Source organism: Trachymyrmex septentrionalis, unplaced genomic scaffold (assembly GCF_001594115.1).
Source record: "Trachymyrmex septentrionalis isolate Tsep2-gDNA-1 unplaced genomic scaffold, Tsep1.0 scaffold6, whole genome shotgun sequence".
Taxonomy (NCBI): Eukaryota; Metazoa; Arthropoda; class Insecta; order Hymenoptera; family Formicidae; genus Trachymyrmex; species Trachymyrmex septentrionalis.
The window spans coordinates 3,510,640-3,527,913 of NW_017305778.1; the positions used below are offsets into that span (position 1 = coordinate 3,510,640).

The 17,274-nt window shown below is 39.1% G+C and overlaps 1 protein-coding gene across 2 annotated transcripts in view; it reads left to right on the forward strand.

The window, feature by feature from the left end:
* The window catches only part of LOC108752339 (semaphorin-5B), a 109,716-nt gene that overhangs the window by 85,818 nt on the left and 6,624 nt on the right, over positions 1-17,274 (forward strand). For both annotated transcript variants that reach the window (XM_018493123.1, XM_018493124.1), the window contains exons 4-6: positions 15,085-15,292; positions 15,534-15,739; positions 16,292-16,391. In XM_018493123.1, the coding sequence (XP_018348625.1) occupies positions 15,085-15,292; positions 15,534-15,739; positions 16,292-16,391 (514 nt within the window). The remainder of the gene's footprint in view (positions 1-15,084; positions 15,293-15,533; positions 15,740-16,291; positions 16,392-17,274) is intronic.

Genomic DNA, 17,274 nt, shown 5'->3' on the forward strand with positions numbered 1-17,274 from the left:
ATTTTTAAGAAAAACTCTTTCTTTTATCTACACCTCCTTTTGTTAATATTTAAAAATCTTTAACGAAATCAGAATTTCTCCTGTTCTATACATGCAAATCTAACAATTAATATCTTCTTCACTTTTGTACTTTTCTTTTAATTAAAACGTTGCATTTTTACCTTTGGATTTCTTAAATTAGAAATTTCAATCAATAAGTCGTTAAACGGTACAATTATACGAGCAAAAATTATTAATACATATATTAATCAAACGTTTATCTCTGGGTCGATCAATTAATTTCCATCGTTAATTCAGACTTGTCTGCAAGATCTTCCCGACAAGAGTGACGAAACGATTTCACCGACACGTTGTCGATTCGGAAAGTCGTGCGAAAGATTTTCGTGCAGCCACGCGCACCACGCCGTGACAAATCGTTACCGGGAGATTTATCTTGTAGCAAATAAGCGGCCTTATTTATAGGGCCGTGTCGATCGACGTGTCCGCCGCGCCGGTGCAGGTTGTCGCTCGAGAGATCGAGCGCAGCGGCCTACCGTTACGCCTACGGAACCTGATTTTGGTGCGTCGCGTCGCGTCGCGACGCGTCGGCAGCTACAACGTTTTTTGCATACCGCTGCGTACATGTCGTCCTTTTATTATTCAACGCGAACGCGAACGTTACTACACTTGGAGACGTAGAAATCTCTGATAACGGGCTATACATACTTTCGAATATATGCGCGTCGCAGAGAGATAGCGAATAATCGATGATATGAGGACTGAATATTTATAAGATAACTGATGGTGACCATAGCGGTGTTGATATCGTGGCCCTATTTCAATAAAATTAAGATATATACGATATTTTTTTCTTCCTCTCTAGGGAGTCGCGTAAAATTTATATTGCTCGGATTTGCACGCACTTGTTTTACGGCTAAAGTACATTTGTGTGATGCGTTCTTGAAATTTCTGTAAATCACTAATTTACGTATCTCTCGCAGCTTATTACGATTTCTCTTTATTACGATTTTTAAAAAATAATGTATAAAAAAAAAAAGGAATAACATGTATCTCTCAACTTTTCTGTCGCATTTATGAATCTTGTCGCGTTTTTTATGCCTATGTAATTTGCGACGTCTGAATTCGCTTCTTCAGGCGAGTCGCCAAATTTAGGGCGAGGTAAAAGCGGCAGTTTCTGCCGATTCGCGAAGAAACACAGGCGCAACGGAATAACAGAGACGTTACTCCGTCACGACTCGAGCATAATAATTACAGGTTTGCGATTTTTCGAGCACGACGTTTCCGAGGTGGTCTGGGAAGGTTGAGTGGTAGGAAAAGGAAGGCGATGGGGAACCGAGGGGAACAGGGCACAGGGATGGAAAGTGGAGAATGTCACAGACGGCGCCAGCGTGTCCTGCGCGTATACGCAATAGCTCTCGCCTGTCCGCCGACAGACAGCCCCGTCGGCCATATATCTCCACTTACACGCGCGAAATGTGCGTATGTTTATGTAATGCACGCAACGCGACGGAAAAAACGGGCGTGAAATATTACGATTTAGCTCGATTGCGTTGACCAATTGTGATACCACGCTTTGTCCGCTCCGCGGACTCCACAGCTGGCAGCTATGGGCTCTACGAGCGTGACGCGTCGGGCGAGGAACTGCTTCCATTGCACCTGAAGCAACGAGTAAAAGTGTTCGTCTGGACAAACCTTTGATGCATAATAGATAGGTCTCTAGCTTCCGCAAGTCAATTTTGCGTTGAAGGAAACATGTACAGCGATGTTCTTGAACGGTAACTTTCTCAGCGAGATTGAGATATTCTTGCCACGCTCGCACGCGCTTGTAATTTCGCAATGCATGTTCTCTGCGAAAGAATTTATGCCCGCGATCTAACAAATGTCGAACATTTTATTAAAAATTATAAGCTGAAATTCTTGAAATAAGACATTTGTGAAATCGTCTTATTTCTGCAATTTGATAAATATACTATAAATATACTTTTTAATAAACCGAAAAGAACGATTTTGCTGAGGTATTGTAAAAATTTAGCTAAATATATACAAATCAGGAAATAATTTTGTTGAACTATCAAAATAATTAGGGCTCTCAATTGGTTTCTGAAAATTGTCAAAATTTTTTTCAGAATTATTCACCATGTTTGAATTTTCTCCATAAATATTTTGATATTTTAACAAAATTATTTTCAGTATCTAGTTAAGTTTGTGGATATTTCAGCAAAATTGTCCTTTTCCGCAAAATTGTCTTTTTCCGCAAAAATATATTCTTATTAACTAAACAAACATGTTTGCTTTCACATTCCAATTTTCCACTCTACAATCCCAAGAGGGAACGTTTATTTACAATTCTTTCGCTGGGAACTGATTTGTAGCGGCATACCAAGCTTAATTATCCTTTCATTAATCACAAAGAGAGGTACTGCGGGCTATCGCCGCACTGGAAAGAATAGAATTTTCTTGCTGGAACGAGCACTAGAAAGAACAGAATTTTATTGTTCAAAGGAGCGGCGGTCGATCTCGTTTAACGATAAACGATTACATCCGCATTTGAGAGATATTCTAGTCATTAAAGCAGCACGGTGGAGTGCGTGTGTATCGTTTAGCTTTTTCTGCCGTCTTTTCGGTACAGAGAGATTACCTCGGATAGGGATTCGTGAACGTGATGGAAGAAATCGTCCCGTTCTTTATCTCGGTGTCCACTTTTTTCTCCTCGGGAAAAACGGCCGTGTAACTTCAATATATCCGCGCTCAATGACTTTCAAAGAAGACGAGGTACGAGCAATCGAGGGCACACAGTGGACAAAGAGAACAAATAACGACGGGTCTGGTAGTTGCGATGCCGTTCACGTTTACGACGCGACAAAATAATAGATTCGAAATCACGAGCGATCAGCGTGGACGGACCGCCCCTCGTTCTCCGTCGTACGAATCATTTTGTCTTTATATGTATATATATAAAAAAAAAAGTATAGCAATAGAATTTATTATTCCACGCGGTCAATCGACGACGCGTCACGATCCCTGAAGAAACTCGTCGAGCACGCCGCGTCGCGCCACGTCGAGTGCACCTTCGTGTTTCGCCGACGTGTTTCGCATCGCGAGAGATCTCGTCTCGGATGCTGTTGTTAACTCCTTCACGAGGAAGAGGAGGAGGCGCGACCTCCTGTCCGCGGGCACTCGGTAAACATTGAACGTCTGCGATTGGTAGGATTACCGTACCGGAGTACTTGGACCCGCGAGCGAGTTCTCCAGCCGAGCTGGACGTCCAATTTTGTACTTGTCCTTCGGGTCGAAGAGAGCAAACTTGCGTAAGAATAAGAGCAGTTTAATATTATACCGTACGGTATACACAACACACATTATCCCTCCCACCCTCTTCCGAAGCTTTTACAAAGTAAGCGAGATAATGGAAAAGGGCTAGGTAATCATTTTTCAAGAATAAAATATATAACGAAGTTCTCAATAAACGGATTATTTTGTCGTTTGTATCGTATATCTTTAGGTCTGTAATATTTAGGCAAATATATTATCTACTATTTATTAAATTGTAAATAAAAATAGTAAAGACTATATGAGCTTAAGATTAATAGTAATTTGTTAATATTATCTACTATTTATTAAATATAATAGAGATAATATTAAAATTGTAACTGTTAAAGGAGAAAGACAACGCGCGAGTCGAAGCTAGTTCTTAATTGCTAATAATTAATCTATATTCAATGTCTGTGATTGCTATAAACATTTAAAATACAGACGTTTCAATCTTCATCAGGTCATCTTCAGAGTGTAACACATAAAAATTATACGATTGAAAATAATAATAAAAATAAAAATAAAAAGCTCACCATATCGATTACAGTTAGTAGTTAAAAGTTTATAAATGTAAAAATTGAATAAAAATGTTTTCGCGTGTTTAAAATGTTTTAGTTATCCGCATGAGGTCGCATAATTAAAATTATTAACATTACATATATGTTCCCATTTCAGTGGCATCGTCAATTTTCAGTATATATTATAATTGATAAAAAACTTATTCTCATTGCGGTCGTTTGGAAAATAACAAAATCCATCGTTATGTGTACTTGGTTTAGTAAATTGACGCTGTTTTATGTTATGGACTAAACCGTAAGGCAATTAAAGAATTGATTTTTTTTTTAATTAATTCTCAATATTAAAATTCAAAATTAATCGTACCTACATATTTTTTCTTCGTTCACACGATTTACAAATTTTCTCAGATGTACGTTATATGATTGTATTATTGATTGTCGCTTGATAAAATTAATTATCTCTACAAGATGATGTTACACAATGACACAGTAATAGGAAAGGTGACTGATGTTACTATAATTTTAGAAAGGGGGAAAAAGCGTGAGATGATGGGAAGAAAAATTGGAAGAGTAGAAAAAATTAGGAAGGGGATAATGCTTGTAAGATAGGAAGATAGAAATCAGGCAGGGATCCTGTATCACTTTGCTTGTTCAAACCATTTAATTGCTTTTTAACGTGTACCATCTCCGAAATCAATCTTTTGCTATATGACGGCTCGTTGTCGAAAATTTTAAAAATCATCCATTCCATTCCATTTAAAATTATCGGGTCAACCAGTGCGGTGATTCGATATTACTGATGGGGACCATGTTTTTTTTCTTAATGTCATTTACGTGTTCAGATATTCTTATTTTTAATTAACGTTCCGTTTGTCCTACATATGTCGCATCGCAATCGTGACACATCTTGTAAACCACTTCTTGATGCGACATAAGGTCTAATAAATCTTTCCCTCTGATATACATATTTTTTTAACGTATTAGAAATGTATTAGAAATATAGTAAATGTTGCTTTTTTTATGTAGGCCAGTAGCAATCGAGAAAGATTATAATTGTTCTAAACTATGCTCTTCATAAAAATCATACCATAATTCATTAGATCACTATTAATATTACATGTAATTTAAAAAGTAACATTTAATAAGATATTAAACATCTTCATGTAAAATGTATCTCATGAAATGAATCGTGCGGTTTATATTCGAAAGTTATATATTCAGCGCATATACACGTTCATCGTGTATGATATGATTAAATCTCCCTGCACGGCTATGAAATATTCCCCGGTAGCGCAATATATTGCCGAATTTTCACTGAATTTAAATGCATGTGTTCTCTCGCGCGGGCGGTGTCCCAAGAGTGCGGTGAATTGCTCGCTGAGTACTACTGATAACGTTCGCCCGATTTAAACAGCAGTTGGAACTCGCGTTTGCGCTCGAATCGTTCTGATCAGTGAGAATATCGTGTCTTATTCGCGGGGCCCGGGCGACATGTGTAAACGTGGGCCGTAATGCGTGCCAACCCACGGATTTCGCAGCCGAGTTAGATATCATCGAAGTGCAAACCGACGCGAAGGCCTTCTCCGGGGACTGAATTTCACGAGAAAAATCTGGCATAACGCGAGCGTGGGAAAACCGGGACGAGACTGATTCCTTCCAAGGCTCTTGAGGCAACGAAGGGGTGGATGAAAGAGATTAAATGTAAATATAAGTCGCGAAAGATCTTGCCTCGTTAAAATATTGTACAATACGTTTACATGAGAAAGAGATCGTTACGTCGGGTATAAATGCTTGAGAAAAATGTAAACAGATAAAATAAGTTATTTTACATGCCTCCAGCTGAAATTGCCCTTCAATCCCATTCGCTCGCCGTTTCTAACTTCCCTCTGGCACGTTCCCTTCGCGCTTCGTTACAAGCGCATGCGAGTGAACACAAGTGCGCGTGCATGCACGCGTGCACTCGCTCTTACCGCGGTCGTTTATCCTAATCGCGGCGCGACTCCGCTCGCTCGGCGCCACGATTTGCATTCCTACTTAATTCCCGTGTGCACCAACCATGACGTCACTCGCGATCCCGAAGCTTATCGAACAGTCTCTCACAATCAGCCGCTGTCGGCGCTGACAGGTAATAGAGAGGTGTATCGATGGATCGGCGACTATCGTTGGTGATAGTCGAAAAGACTTTTCCTTTCCCAGTCGCGTGATAAAAAGAAGAGATTGTTTTGCGCCCGAACGCGTGCAGCAACACGGTCGTCTGGTCCCCGTCGTAAATAATAACGATATTAAGAATCTTTATTTTAGATCGCATATGTGAGAAACACAATTAATATTAGAAATTAAAAATGCCGAAATTTAATATTACGGTTCAAGCTGGCTTTATTGCTTTAAATAATTCAATCTTGAATTACTAATATATACTATATGTATATATATATATATATACCATATTATAGTCTTTTCGAATTGCGCGCCGAATTGTTTTTCCGGACTTATAAACGCAGTTAAAACTACTCTAGTAATCGCGAAAATAAATTGACAAGCAATTTTAATTTGATGCTACCATCAAGCATCATATTATAAAGATGTTAATATGTTTCGAAAATACTACAATATGGTATATATCCAAGTACATATAGTGTATATTAGTAATTCAAGATTGAATTATTTAAAGCAATGAAGATCCAGCTTCGACCGTAATAGATATTTTAAATTTCTAGTATCGATTGTAAATAATAACGTTTATCTCCGAATCGTCTCTCTGGTATCGCCTTAGGCATGTATTATGAAACTGTTTGGAATGAATTCCGATTGGAATCGCTCAATTATTCTTTAGATTTCTATTCTATAGAAAACGGAATAATTCCGATCGGAATCTATCTCATGCAGTTTCACGCTACGTGCCCAAGGTATGTAATGATATTTCTACAGTGATGTATCTTTCTGATATTGTTATTCAACTTTGCGTCATCAATGATTGCGATTCCTCGAAGATCTTTGAAATCTCCTAGGATAAGTGATAAACTAGCTGTATAAGTTTGATGATTGCACGCAGCTTTAAAGCACCTCAATACAATAAGCACTTTCGATCGACAGCTTCGACGATTTGCACGCTTGAGTTAAAGTTTAATCTCATCCAAAGTCTTGGTCGATCGTATCAATCTTTAATAATGAGTCTTTGAGCCTTGGCCGCAATTGTGCAGTTTAATGTATATGGTATATAATAATAATAATACGTTGCCTTTTCGCTATATTTTCACGCATTGATCACATAATTTTCCTTCATCGCACGTATAATTCTATTAATATTAATTGGCAATTATCTCATGTAAGTAATCATTTCACAGTGTAATATTATGTAAGATAGATCTCACAAGATAAGGCTGATCATAAATTATCTTCGAAAAGCAATGCTACGCGGATCAAGTTCCATCTCTTCGTCACGGTGCACCGTTTTATCGATCAGTTTGAAGAATATTGCAAAACGGAAGAGCGCGAAAGTCTTGCGTTAATTAACACGGTAATGTAAATTGAGTGCCTCGGACGAAATCGTTCTATCGGAGATGGGGTTGTCACTACTAGGTTCGAGTATCGCGTCGATATTTTACGAACGAGCTAAAAATGGTAACCGCTTTATTATCCGGTTATTTATCGCATAATATTTCGAGCGTTTCGCACGTTTACAGATACTCGGGCGATTTTATCGCGACGGTATATACGTCGGCAATTAGCATTTCGTCGAATCGAGTTGAGATTTATGCGACAGACTGGTCCACAGCATCCTTGTATCGCGTGTGTATATACGTTGGAAAGTACGTAAGTTAAATTAACCCGATTTCGATTCGTCGATCGGGCAGCACCTTAATAGTCTACAAGTATAGCACGCGAATGGATTGTATGTAGACATTAATTATAAGATAAGGGGTACAAAATACGATGGTCAATATTTACATAATCAGCAAAACGAATAAATAATTTAGCAAAACGAATTACATACGTTTCATATTATATTAATAGATTTTTCGTATGCGTTACCCACATATTTATAATTTACTTTGCGATACCTCTCATTAATGCATAAAGCCTCGTGCAGGCATGAAACTCTCGTTTATTTCGATTTGTTTATTACATGATCCAAATTACGTGGTATTAATTTAAATATTTCACGGTAGAGCGAGATTTTTTTTTTTTTTTTTAGTATTGTGAGAGGCCTCAAATAGGACATGGGTGAAACGAGAGTGAAACGAGGACACAGGAAAATCGATTCGGCAGGCGCACACGAAGTTAATCGTTCTCAAGAGCGCGCATGTCCATTCTAGCGTCGCGTAATGAGCCAATTATGACGAGACAACGAGCTGTAACTGTTACACATAGTTTTCTCGAGGCATAAGACGCGAATTACGGTCGCGCAACAAGGAGGATCCGCGTATAGTGCGGCACAATGGCGCGGTCATTATCGCGTTCGTCCACACGACGAGAAAGGGAGGGGGGGCCAAAGGGGTATTTGTCCACTGAGCAGGAAGTAATCTGTTTCAATGTGATCATTCGTCCAATAAACAACGTTTACGTCGCACGGAGCGTACCTACTTACTACTCATGACTTACTTATCCGTGGGACTGGATCAACGAATGAAACTCCTTTTTCGAATCGAATAAATGAAGTTAGAAGGCGAAGTTTGAATGCAAAAGTGAATTCATATTTTTTGCCTTAAGAAATAATCTTAGGAGCATAAGAGCATACGAGAGACTTAGGTAGAAAAACGCGAAGGAATTGGCCAATCACAGTAGAGATCATAAGGTCATAACGTAGCCACATGTTGATTTCCTTATACTGTTTGCGTTTTACTGCTTAAGTCTTTTTTTGTGCGCGATAGTCTTTAGGGTCACGGCTCACAAAAAGAACTTGAGCAATAAAACGTAACTACGCGGTCAATCAAATCAACGTTTTGGATGTCTTTGTACGCCGTAGCCTTTATAATTGAAATTTTCCACAATTATGTCGCGAGTTTATAATGTACGAGCTTTAAATTTTCGCCTGATAAAAGGAAAATTTTGTCATGGAAAAGATATATTACGGAGAATTTAATTTCGTATAACCTTCACAGCTTTGTTACTTTTTCTTTAGTGAAGATAACATGATTCCTTCTTACGGCGACTGACGTGTGAGTTTATTTTGCGAGCGGTGTAAATCAAACTTAATTTGCGAATTTTGCGGAGGTAGATATACGAGGGTCGTTTGTACCTCCGTTGCATTTAAATGCATTTATATTGCAAAACTCGACATGCGCCACTCTCGGAATAAACAGCGCGTATGACAATACCGACTCATATCTCGTTACGTTCCCGCCGATCGAGGTGTTTCAACGTGTCATGCGACGACAGTAACATCGGGTTCACTTTACTGCCCGCCTACCTCGCACACGGACCCATGTTCTAACAAGAAAATATGAAAGACATTGATTGACGCCTGTAAAACTCCAGCGCGATATCCAGCCGCGCCGTTACCGTAAAATTGGGTCTCGCGCGAGTCCCGTTGCATGAGTCCCGATACAACAACGAGATACAAAATCGATTGTGATCTACCGCATTCCCGATCAAAACCTGGAAGAAAAGGCACGTAGCCGTTAAGTACTCAAGGAATTCCATTGGAAGAATTCCGTTCTTAGACGAGGAAGAGGATTACTTTAAATCGTATGTGCGAATAATAAAAAGGTGATGCAGTGGTCACGTCGTATCTTTAATAGGAAGATCAATTATGTTGATGATTTGACTCCTCCGTTCCAACGAAAAATCTTTTCCAACTGAAAGATTGCGGTTTTACAGGCTTGACCATGATGTAAATATTATCCAAGGTATGCTCGAGACGAATTTCATATCGAATTTTTGTGCAGATACCATATGTAGCTATATTTAAATGGCCACATTTAGGGTCATGGTACACGAAAAAATTTAAACAGTAAAAACGTAAGCAATAAGTGAATCATCGCAGTAAAGATCTTGAGACAACATAAGCAATAGCAAATCCAACATGTTGATGTCTTTACTGTCTTTATACGTGTTATTGATTAAAATTTTCTGTATGCCATAGTCCTTAGGCTACGCATCGTCAAAAAAACCAGCACTAGAACCTGATGATTCTAGTCTTCAGTCGCACAATTTAGATTCATTGACAATGCAGGCACAGACAATTTAATAAAAACACAAGAATAAGTAAGTAAAAGGATAACGATACGATGCCAATTCAAATTGTGACGAGGATAATGGTGTCTGACATAAATTCCTCATTGGCTAATTAGAAATACGCAAGTGCACCTGGGATTCTTACATCACACAGGCGTATCTTTATTTGATCCGCAGCGCTTTTCTCCCCCGTTCGACTCTGAAAGACGTCGGCTTCTTTTGCTCATGTGGCATCATTCATCCATGTCGCGCCCGACGTCCTTGTGGTGTCGTGTCTCGCCCGTGACGTATGAGAAATAGCGATATCCCTTCGGCGAACTCGCACCCTGGTCCATGCATATACGAGTGGATTTTACCATTGCCGCACGTAGGTTGCCGATACAAATAGATCAGCAATCTGCGGCGGGATACGTGCCATGTTGGCTTATTAATTGGCATTCACAACCAGTACCCTGCCCGCACTCATGTATTTCACTTAAATAATAATTACCTGCTCGAACTATCACGCGGTGCCGCGACACGGGCGCCCACGTAGGCGCCGTTTATGCTTCGTTGCGAGTTCCGTTGTCGGCATCGCCGTCGCCGTTCTCGAACAGCCGGTGCAAGGAAGGAAAAGGTTCGCGGAATACGGATTAATATGGATATCACATAATTCTTCTTTTCCTAGAGAATAGAATCGTTTAATCGTTAATTAAAATATTGGAGTGCAATGATTTCAAGAGATTGTGTGACGTTTAGTGATCGCAAGTTATGAGTTTTCAAGAATTAAATTGCAAGGATTACAATTAAATAATATGTACTTTTACTTATTTCCAAATACGCTTTCTCCAATTTCTTAGCTTTAAATATTTATATATACATACGTGCATATTGTATGTATTCAAATATATTATATATATGTATATATACTGTTAGAAATGTAACCACGAGCTTCCTTTACATGTAAATGAAGTGGTTATGAACGAAATTAAAAGCAATGAATGATTTAACTGAAAATTAAGTTACAGTAATTACTTAAACGAAATGAACGGGTACATTAGATTTATAAAATTTAATATACTTTGAATAAAATTTGATGAAAAGTACATTAAATTTCATAAATTTTCATGAAAATTACGTTAAATTTTATGTACGTGTACGCAAATATACTTTTTAGTTATAAATACATTAAATTTAACGTAATGTCGTGAAATTAAATTCAAATTGTGTAACTTAAAAGTTAATAAAATTTAAAAACATTTCTAACACACACACAGTGTGTAATATTCAAAGTTGAATACTAAATAGTCGATGGTTAAATCAAATTTTTGAACAAATCTCTCTTCCTTGGTGAAAGGAAGTGCGGGACATCTCCGTATTGCAGGCACAATATGGCAGATTAAGACTATTAACCCAATGGCTGAATAGGATTGATAGAGAAGCCCAATGAATGCCGCGGGACCACAGTCCCCCGAAGCATCGAGTAGAATGCAGCGCGGACGACGTTTATGCATGTGTGTCGGGCATAGCGCAATGGATTGCAAGTTGTGGCACGGCAATCATGAATAAATTGAGTTTATCGATATGACAAAAGGTCTATACAGAGCATGGAACGCGCAATTATCAAGCAGTCTAATGAAGAAGTGCACAGGCATTTGTATTCGCACGCAATATACATGCGTGTGAAAGCGACGTGCCTTGAAGATCACTTCTTCATCTTGCTCGTGACGTTAGAAAATAGGAAGATTATTGAAAGTGAGAGAGTGAATTTTTAGAAGGAAAAGGAACTTTTTTTAATCGACTGAAATTAATGCTCAGCTTTTAATCAAACTGTTATAATTATTATTAGAATAACTTTATGCACGATGTTTCGAAATTTTTATACCCTCTTCAAATTCTGTATAAATCTTTTTCTATTTTAAGGTTTCTAACCTACCCACTACAGTCATTTTGTGTTATGAAGTTAGGCAAAGATGCATTAAAAACTTCTTGCACGTTAAAATGCGAATATTTTTATAACAATATTTACAATTAATAGATTAGATTTGTAAAGCGAAAATTTGTATACCGAAAATTTCCTTTGTGCTTCGGTGATCAATAAATAACCATATATTTAAAATTGAAATATGCCCAGAAAACGAAACAACCTATAACATGTCGAGATAAATATGCTTCAATTTTATTTCGAAATAAAAGGAAAGTTTTCGATACACGTTACTCATTGTTATGCACAAGTATACTCTATCAAATGCAAATATTGTGTTATTGAAAAAAATATTTCTATTTTAATATATCTTGTAAAAATTTTTATTATGTTCTCTCGCTTCTGACATCATTAATCTGAAGATTTGTGGATAACACAGGAGCTTTTTTATTGGAATCAATGTTTGATACGACAATATGTAGACCGCACGGGATAATAAAATTCATCCCACTTTGAAAATCTATCTTTTTTTTTGTCGCAAAGTAGCGGAATTGCCATCGGTTTATTTTTATATATCGCGATCGTTACTGGAGCGGAGAATAAAAGGTGCGCCACCGTCTGCGTCGCTACTAATGCTCATTTCTATCAACGTAGATTAACTTTAATCTCAGTTCAACTTACTCTTCGTCTTTTTCTAATCTTTTTTTTAGAACTAGAAGAAGACGAAGAGTAAGTTGAACCGAGATTAAAGTTAATCTACAGTGGAAACGGGCATTAAAGGGACATAGGCGAATGTCGAGTTATCCAGTGGTTATCTACGACTGCTTCGACTGCCGTCCGTACTTCCTGTTTGATCGTCGTGGTTGTCGTCGTTGTCGTTCTGCTTGCCGAGAAGAGACATGCGGTCGATCACGCGTGAATCATATCTCCACGCGTTATTTATAAGCCGATGATAATTTATTTATCGGGCTTCTCGAGGCGACTGTTGATCGCTGTCTTCCGGCGGTTTTCTCACACCAGATATTTGCTAATGCCGTGCGTTTGCATACACGAGTTTTACTTCCGCTTTCATCGTGGTAAATAAAAATCGCAGCATACAAATCTATCAGTCGCGCTATAAAGCTGAAGCTTGACTATCCCATGGTGAAGTTTAATAACAACGTTTCAAGATACAATCAGAAATTTTTGCGTAAATCAAGCTTTCTAAAATATGACATTCTATTATATAATAGTAACATATCGATAGTCTCTGAGCGAAGGAAACTTCCATATATTCTCATCGAACATTTACTTACCGAAAGAATAGTTTTGCTGAAGTATCGAAAAATTTAGCCAAATACAGATTTGAAAATAATTTTAGATTATCATAATAATTACGTACGGGCGCTCAAAGTGATAGGCTCGAATGCCAAAACTCTTGTGCAAATTTTTTGCAGCATTGCCCATCACGCTCCAATTTCCTACACAATTATTTTGATGGTCCGACGAAAGTTATTTTTAAATTTGTATCTACCTAAATTTTTAGATACTTTAGCAAAATCGTTCTTTCCGTGTATCCAAAGTGTTCTCGATAAAGTTGAAGACCCTTAATAGCGAGCAGGAATATCCAATCTATCGATTAATGTTGAAAGAGAAACGGCTGCACCGAGCAATCGCTCGATCTCATGCGTACTCAGTGGCGAAGCGCCGTACGCACTCGCGTACATATGCGTGAGTACACGTCGCATTGAAGTCAAGTGGGCTGCCGTGGAATGTCGTCCGAGGAGTTTTCGAGGGCTCCTCGAAGCCGCTGTCAAACCCGAGTACGCCTTCGTGACTGCCACGAGTGCTTCATGTGAGCGCCTCGAGATCGGCCGCGAGAGACGCGGTCGTAACGCTCCGCGGAATGAAACGCACGGCGAGTGACGCTCCTCTCTCAAGGTTTTTTTATCTCGAGATACCGGGCACCTCGTCACGTCACCTTTCGCAAGCGGTCGCATTCCTCGGAAGGTAGCCGCGCGTACGTCTGTTTCGCAGGAAACCATCAGCTTTCCGATCGGCTCGCTGTAGGACGTCCTCAATCCTCGACCGTCCCTCATAAATCATTAATTCTATTGTACAATTCTCGCGTCAGTTGTATCTTGACTTACAGATACGATTTTTCTCTCGTTTGCATCTTTTTATAAAGGGCTTTTTATAAAGGCTTTCAAAGCTGTTTTTGCATACGGAGTATTAGATTGTTAAATCTTTAGGTTGAAATCTATTAATGTGCGTAATTGTTTTTCTACCTCTTGCAAATGCACTTGAACGTTAAAGATTAAGAAAAAAGAAGACAATTATTTTAATTTATTTCTCACGAGGACTTTTTGTTCAACAATTACTGTCTACGCTGACAGTAATAAATCGTTTATTTCTTCTATCAATAGTTGAAATGTATCGCGGTGCATGTAACGTAAAAATTTTTTCTTAAGTCGCATTAATATTAACGACAATATTAACATTCATTTAGATATGTAGAACACGTTTTAATAAACAGATAAGGAGGTAATTGGAGTAGCATAATGAACCATGTTATTGAGGAATTCATGAATATCAGCATCCATAATCGTGCTGATATTTCGAAGAGAAATGATAGAAAACCGATAAGGTGCTTTAAGTGGCTTATGGCAACCTCACCTGAATGCGTTATATGTCGTAATAAAGGAAGTTATCGTCGTTATTCGCCACTCGTTACTGTCACTTGCCACGGTTATTCCTCCTCGATTTAAAATTGAGTTTATATATCGCCAGTGATATTCTCGATTGCCGATTACTATGTGACTTTCAATGAGTCTTTCCAGTAACTCTTTAATGAAATCCATCCGCGCGAATGTTCTTTAAGCCACGAAAGTCTATTTATGAACCCAATAAACTCATAATTCTCCACGAGATTCGTATTCCACGAGAAATTGCAGTACCGATTTTTCGAGAGATCCGGTATTAATTTATTTATTTCATCGATTTCGTAGAATACTGAAGAAGTTTGCTTCGGAAGATATTACCGACAAACAATATCGCAAAAGCGACGAGTAGAGATGGCCAGTGGCAACGCCAATGTGACTTTAATGGGTTAATAGCGACCGGCCTTCATACGGGACGCTTAATGACATGTGAAGAGCACGACGACGAAAATGTAAATAAAGCGTGTCTTTTCAGGGATAATTTGTACCGCTTGACGCTGACGTCGCTGACGGACTTGGAACACGCCTCCTGGTCCGCGCCGGAGGACAAGGTCAACACCTGTCAGAATAAGGGCCAGAGCGTCGAGGATTGTCATAATTACGTCAAAGTGCTCCTCAGCAACGGCAAGAGCCTCTTCACCTGCGGCACTTACGCATTCAGCCCGTGGTGCGCGTGGCGAGAGGTATGTTCTCCCAAAGTAATCTGTCCGATCGGGATCCAGACGAGCAGGATCTCGTCCATTTTGGATCCTAATGTTTTCCCTCGTTGCGAACCTCGTCGCAAGCTTCTCGCGATCCGACGCGTCAATGAAATATATGATATTCATCATCGCTAGCTGACTAACACCCGATTTGGAACGACACAAAGTGTCGCGCCACTTGAATACGGTAGTAGTCTCTATACGGTGGCAATTATGATCGTAGATCGAGAATATAACGAGTGTGACCAGCGAGATGTCGGGCGTGGCTATGTGCCCGTATTCGCCGCATGCAAACGTCACGGCACTTCTCTCGAGGGGTCCTTCCGGCGGGCTCTTCGCCGGTGCGCGGACGGATTTCTCCGGAGCTGATCCTGCGATCTACAGAACGTTGGCCTCCCCGAACCTCAGGACTCGACAATACGATTCCATGTACGTTTGCAGTAGAAACTCTTCGATCCTTCAATAAGTCTCTAGACATGAGCCGCAATTTTGTATAGTTATATATTAGTAGTTTTAACAAAACTCCGGGAGAGAGAAGGAATGTACATTTACTATTTATTTCTCTTTCTTTCATTTTCCCAGGAATTATTAATTATGACGAACCAATCAAAAGAGACTTTCTCATGTCCAGAATTTTATTAGAGAGTCTCTAGTTTGTAGCGGGAAAGAGAGAGAAAGAGAGAGAGAGAGAGAGAGAGAGAATATGAGTTTCTTGGTTGAACTGATGAGTTTTGAAAAATATCTAAGCTAACTTTACACTCAACTTGTTACAACTTGTTTTATTTCTCTTTCCATGAAGTTCTTATGAAATTCTTCTTGCAGTTATACTGAAAAACAAACGAGATTAATTTTATCGTAATAACCGCGTTACAAGATTGTTGTGTGTGTGTGTGTGTGTGTGTGTGTGTGGTCTTGCTTATCGTCTCGCGATATTTATCATGCTTGAATCCCGTTCTCTCTAAGTTTGCGCTTTCCTTTTAGGTGGCTGAACGACCCGCAGTTCGTCGGCAGCTTCGAGACGGAGGATCACGTGTACTTTCTATTTCGCGAATCTGCCGTAGAATACATCAACTGTGGCAAGGTAAGATCGATGCCGTAGAGTAATTCGCCGTGACGCGCGCGCTAGCGCGCGTCTTCCATCATACACGGAACACGCGAGGAGCCATTCGCGCGATTAGCGATCTCGTCTTTTCTGACTTGCGTCAGCCGTATAATTAACCGTTTACGGGTTGTTGGTTGAAACGAGCGACGCGCGTCGCGGATCTTCCTCTCTCACGCGGCAGAAAAATTATCATCCCTGACATGATCTTAGTTCGCGCGATGTTTATCATTTTCTCAACCTATCGCCGCACAAATTGCCGTCTAGGGACGGCTCTAATGAAACACTCTGCATCCGGCTGAGCGCGATCGTACCTCGATCACGATCGAGGTTGAACTTCGCTTTATCGCGGATTTCATTCACTCGACGCCGTTTCGCGAGTATCAAAAAAGTCAACGAGATATTTGAAACATTATTAAAGAATACTTTTTATGCATTTTTTTCGATTTTTTTGTATCTTTCATCAAACTAATCAAGTGCGATAATATATTGTTTTTTATATATAATTTCTTATAATAAAGTATTTGAAACAAGAGCTGTAAGAGTCGAGGCGATTAGTGATGCATAATTAGATTAATTAATATAAAATTTATTAGTAACACACACACACACACACACAATTACATAACTGGCAATTATATCTAAGAATTTATAACTATATTTGAACAGTTTTACTCTGAATTTAAACCAACCTCAGCGAAAATAATATCAGAAGGCTTAAGTGCTGTGTTTTCAGTAATCCGGGTCATAAATATGAAACATAACACTCATTAAGCCTTCTAATACTTTCGCTGAGGATGGCTCAAATTCCATTCGGAACCGAGATTCTAATATTGTTGTAAATTGTCGGATCTAATTTTTTGCC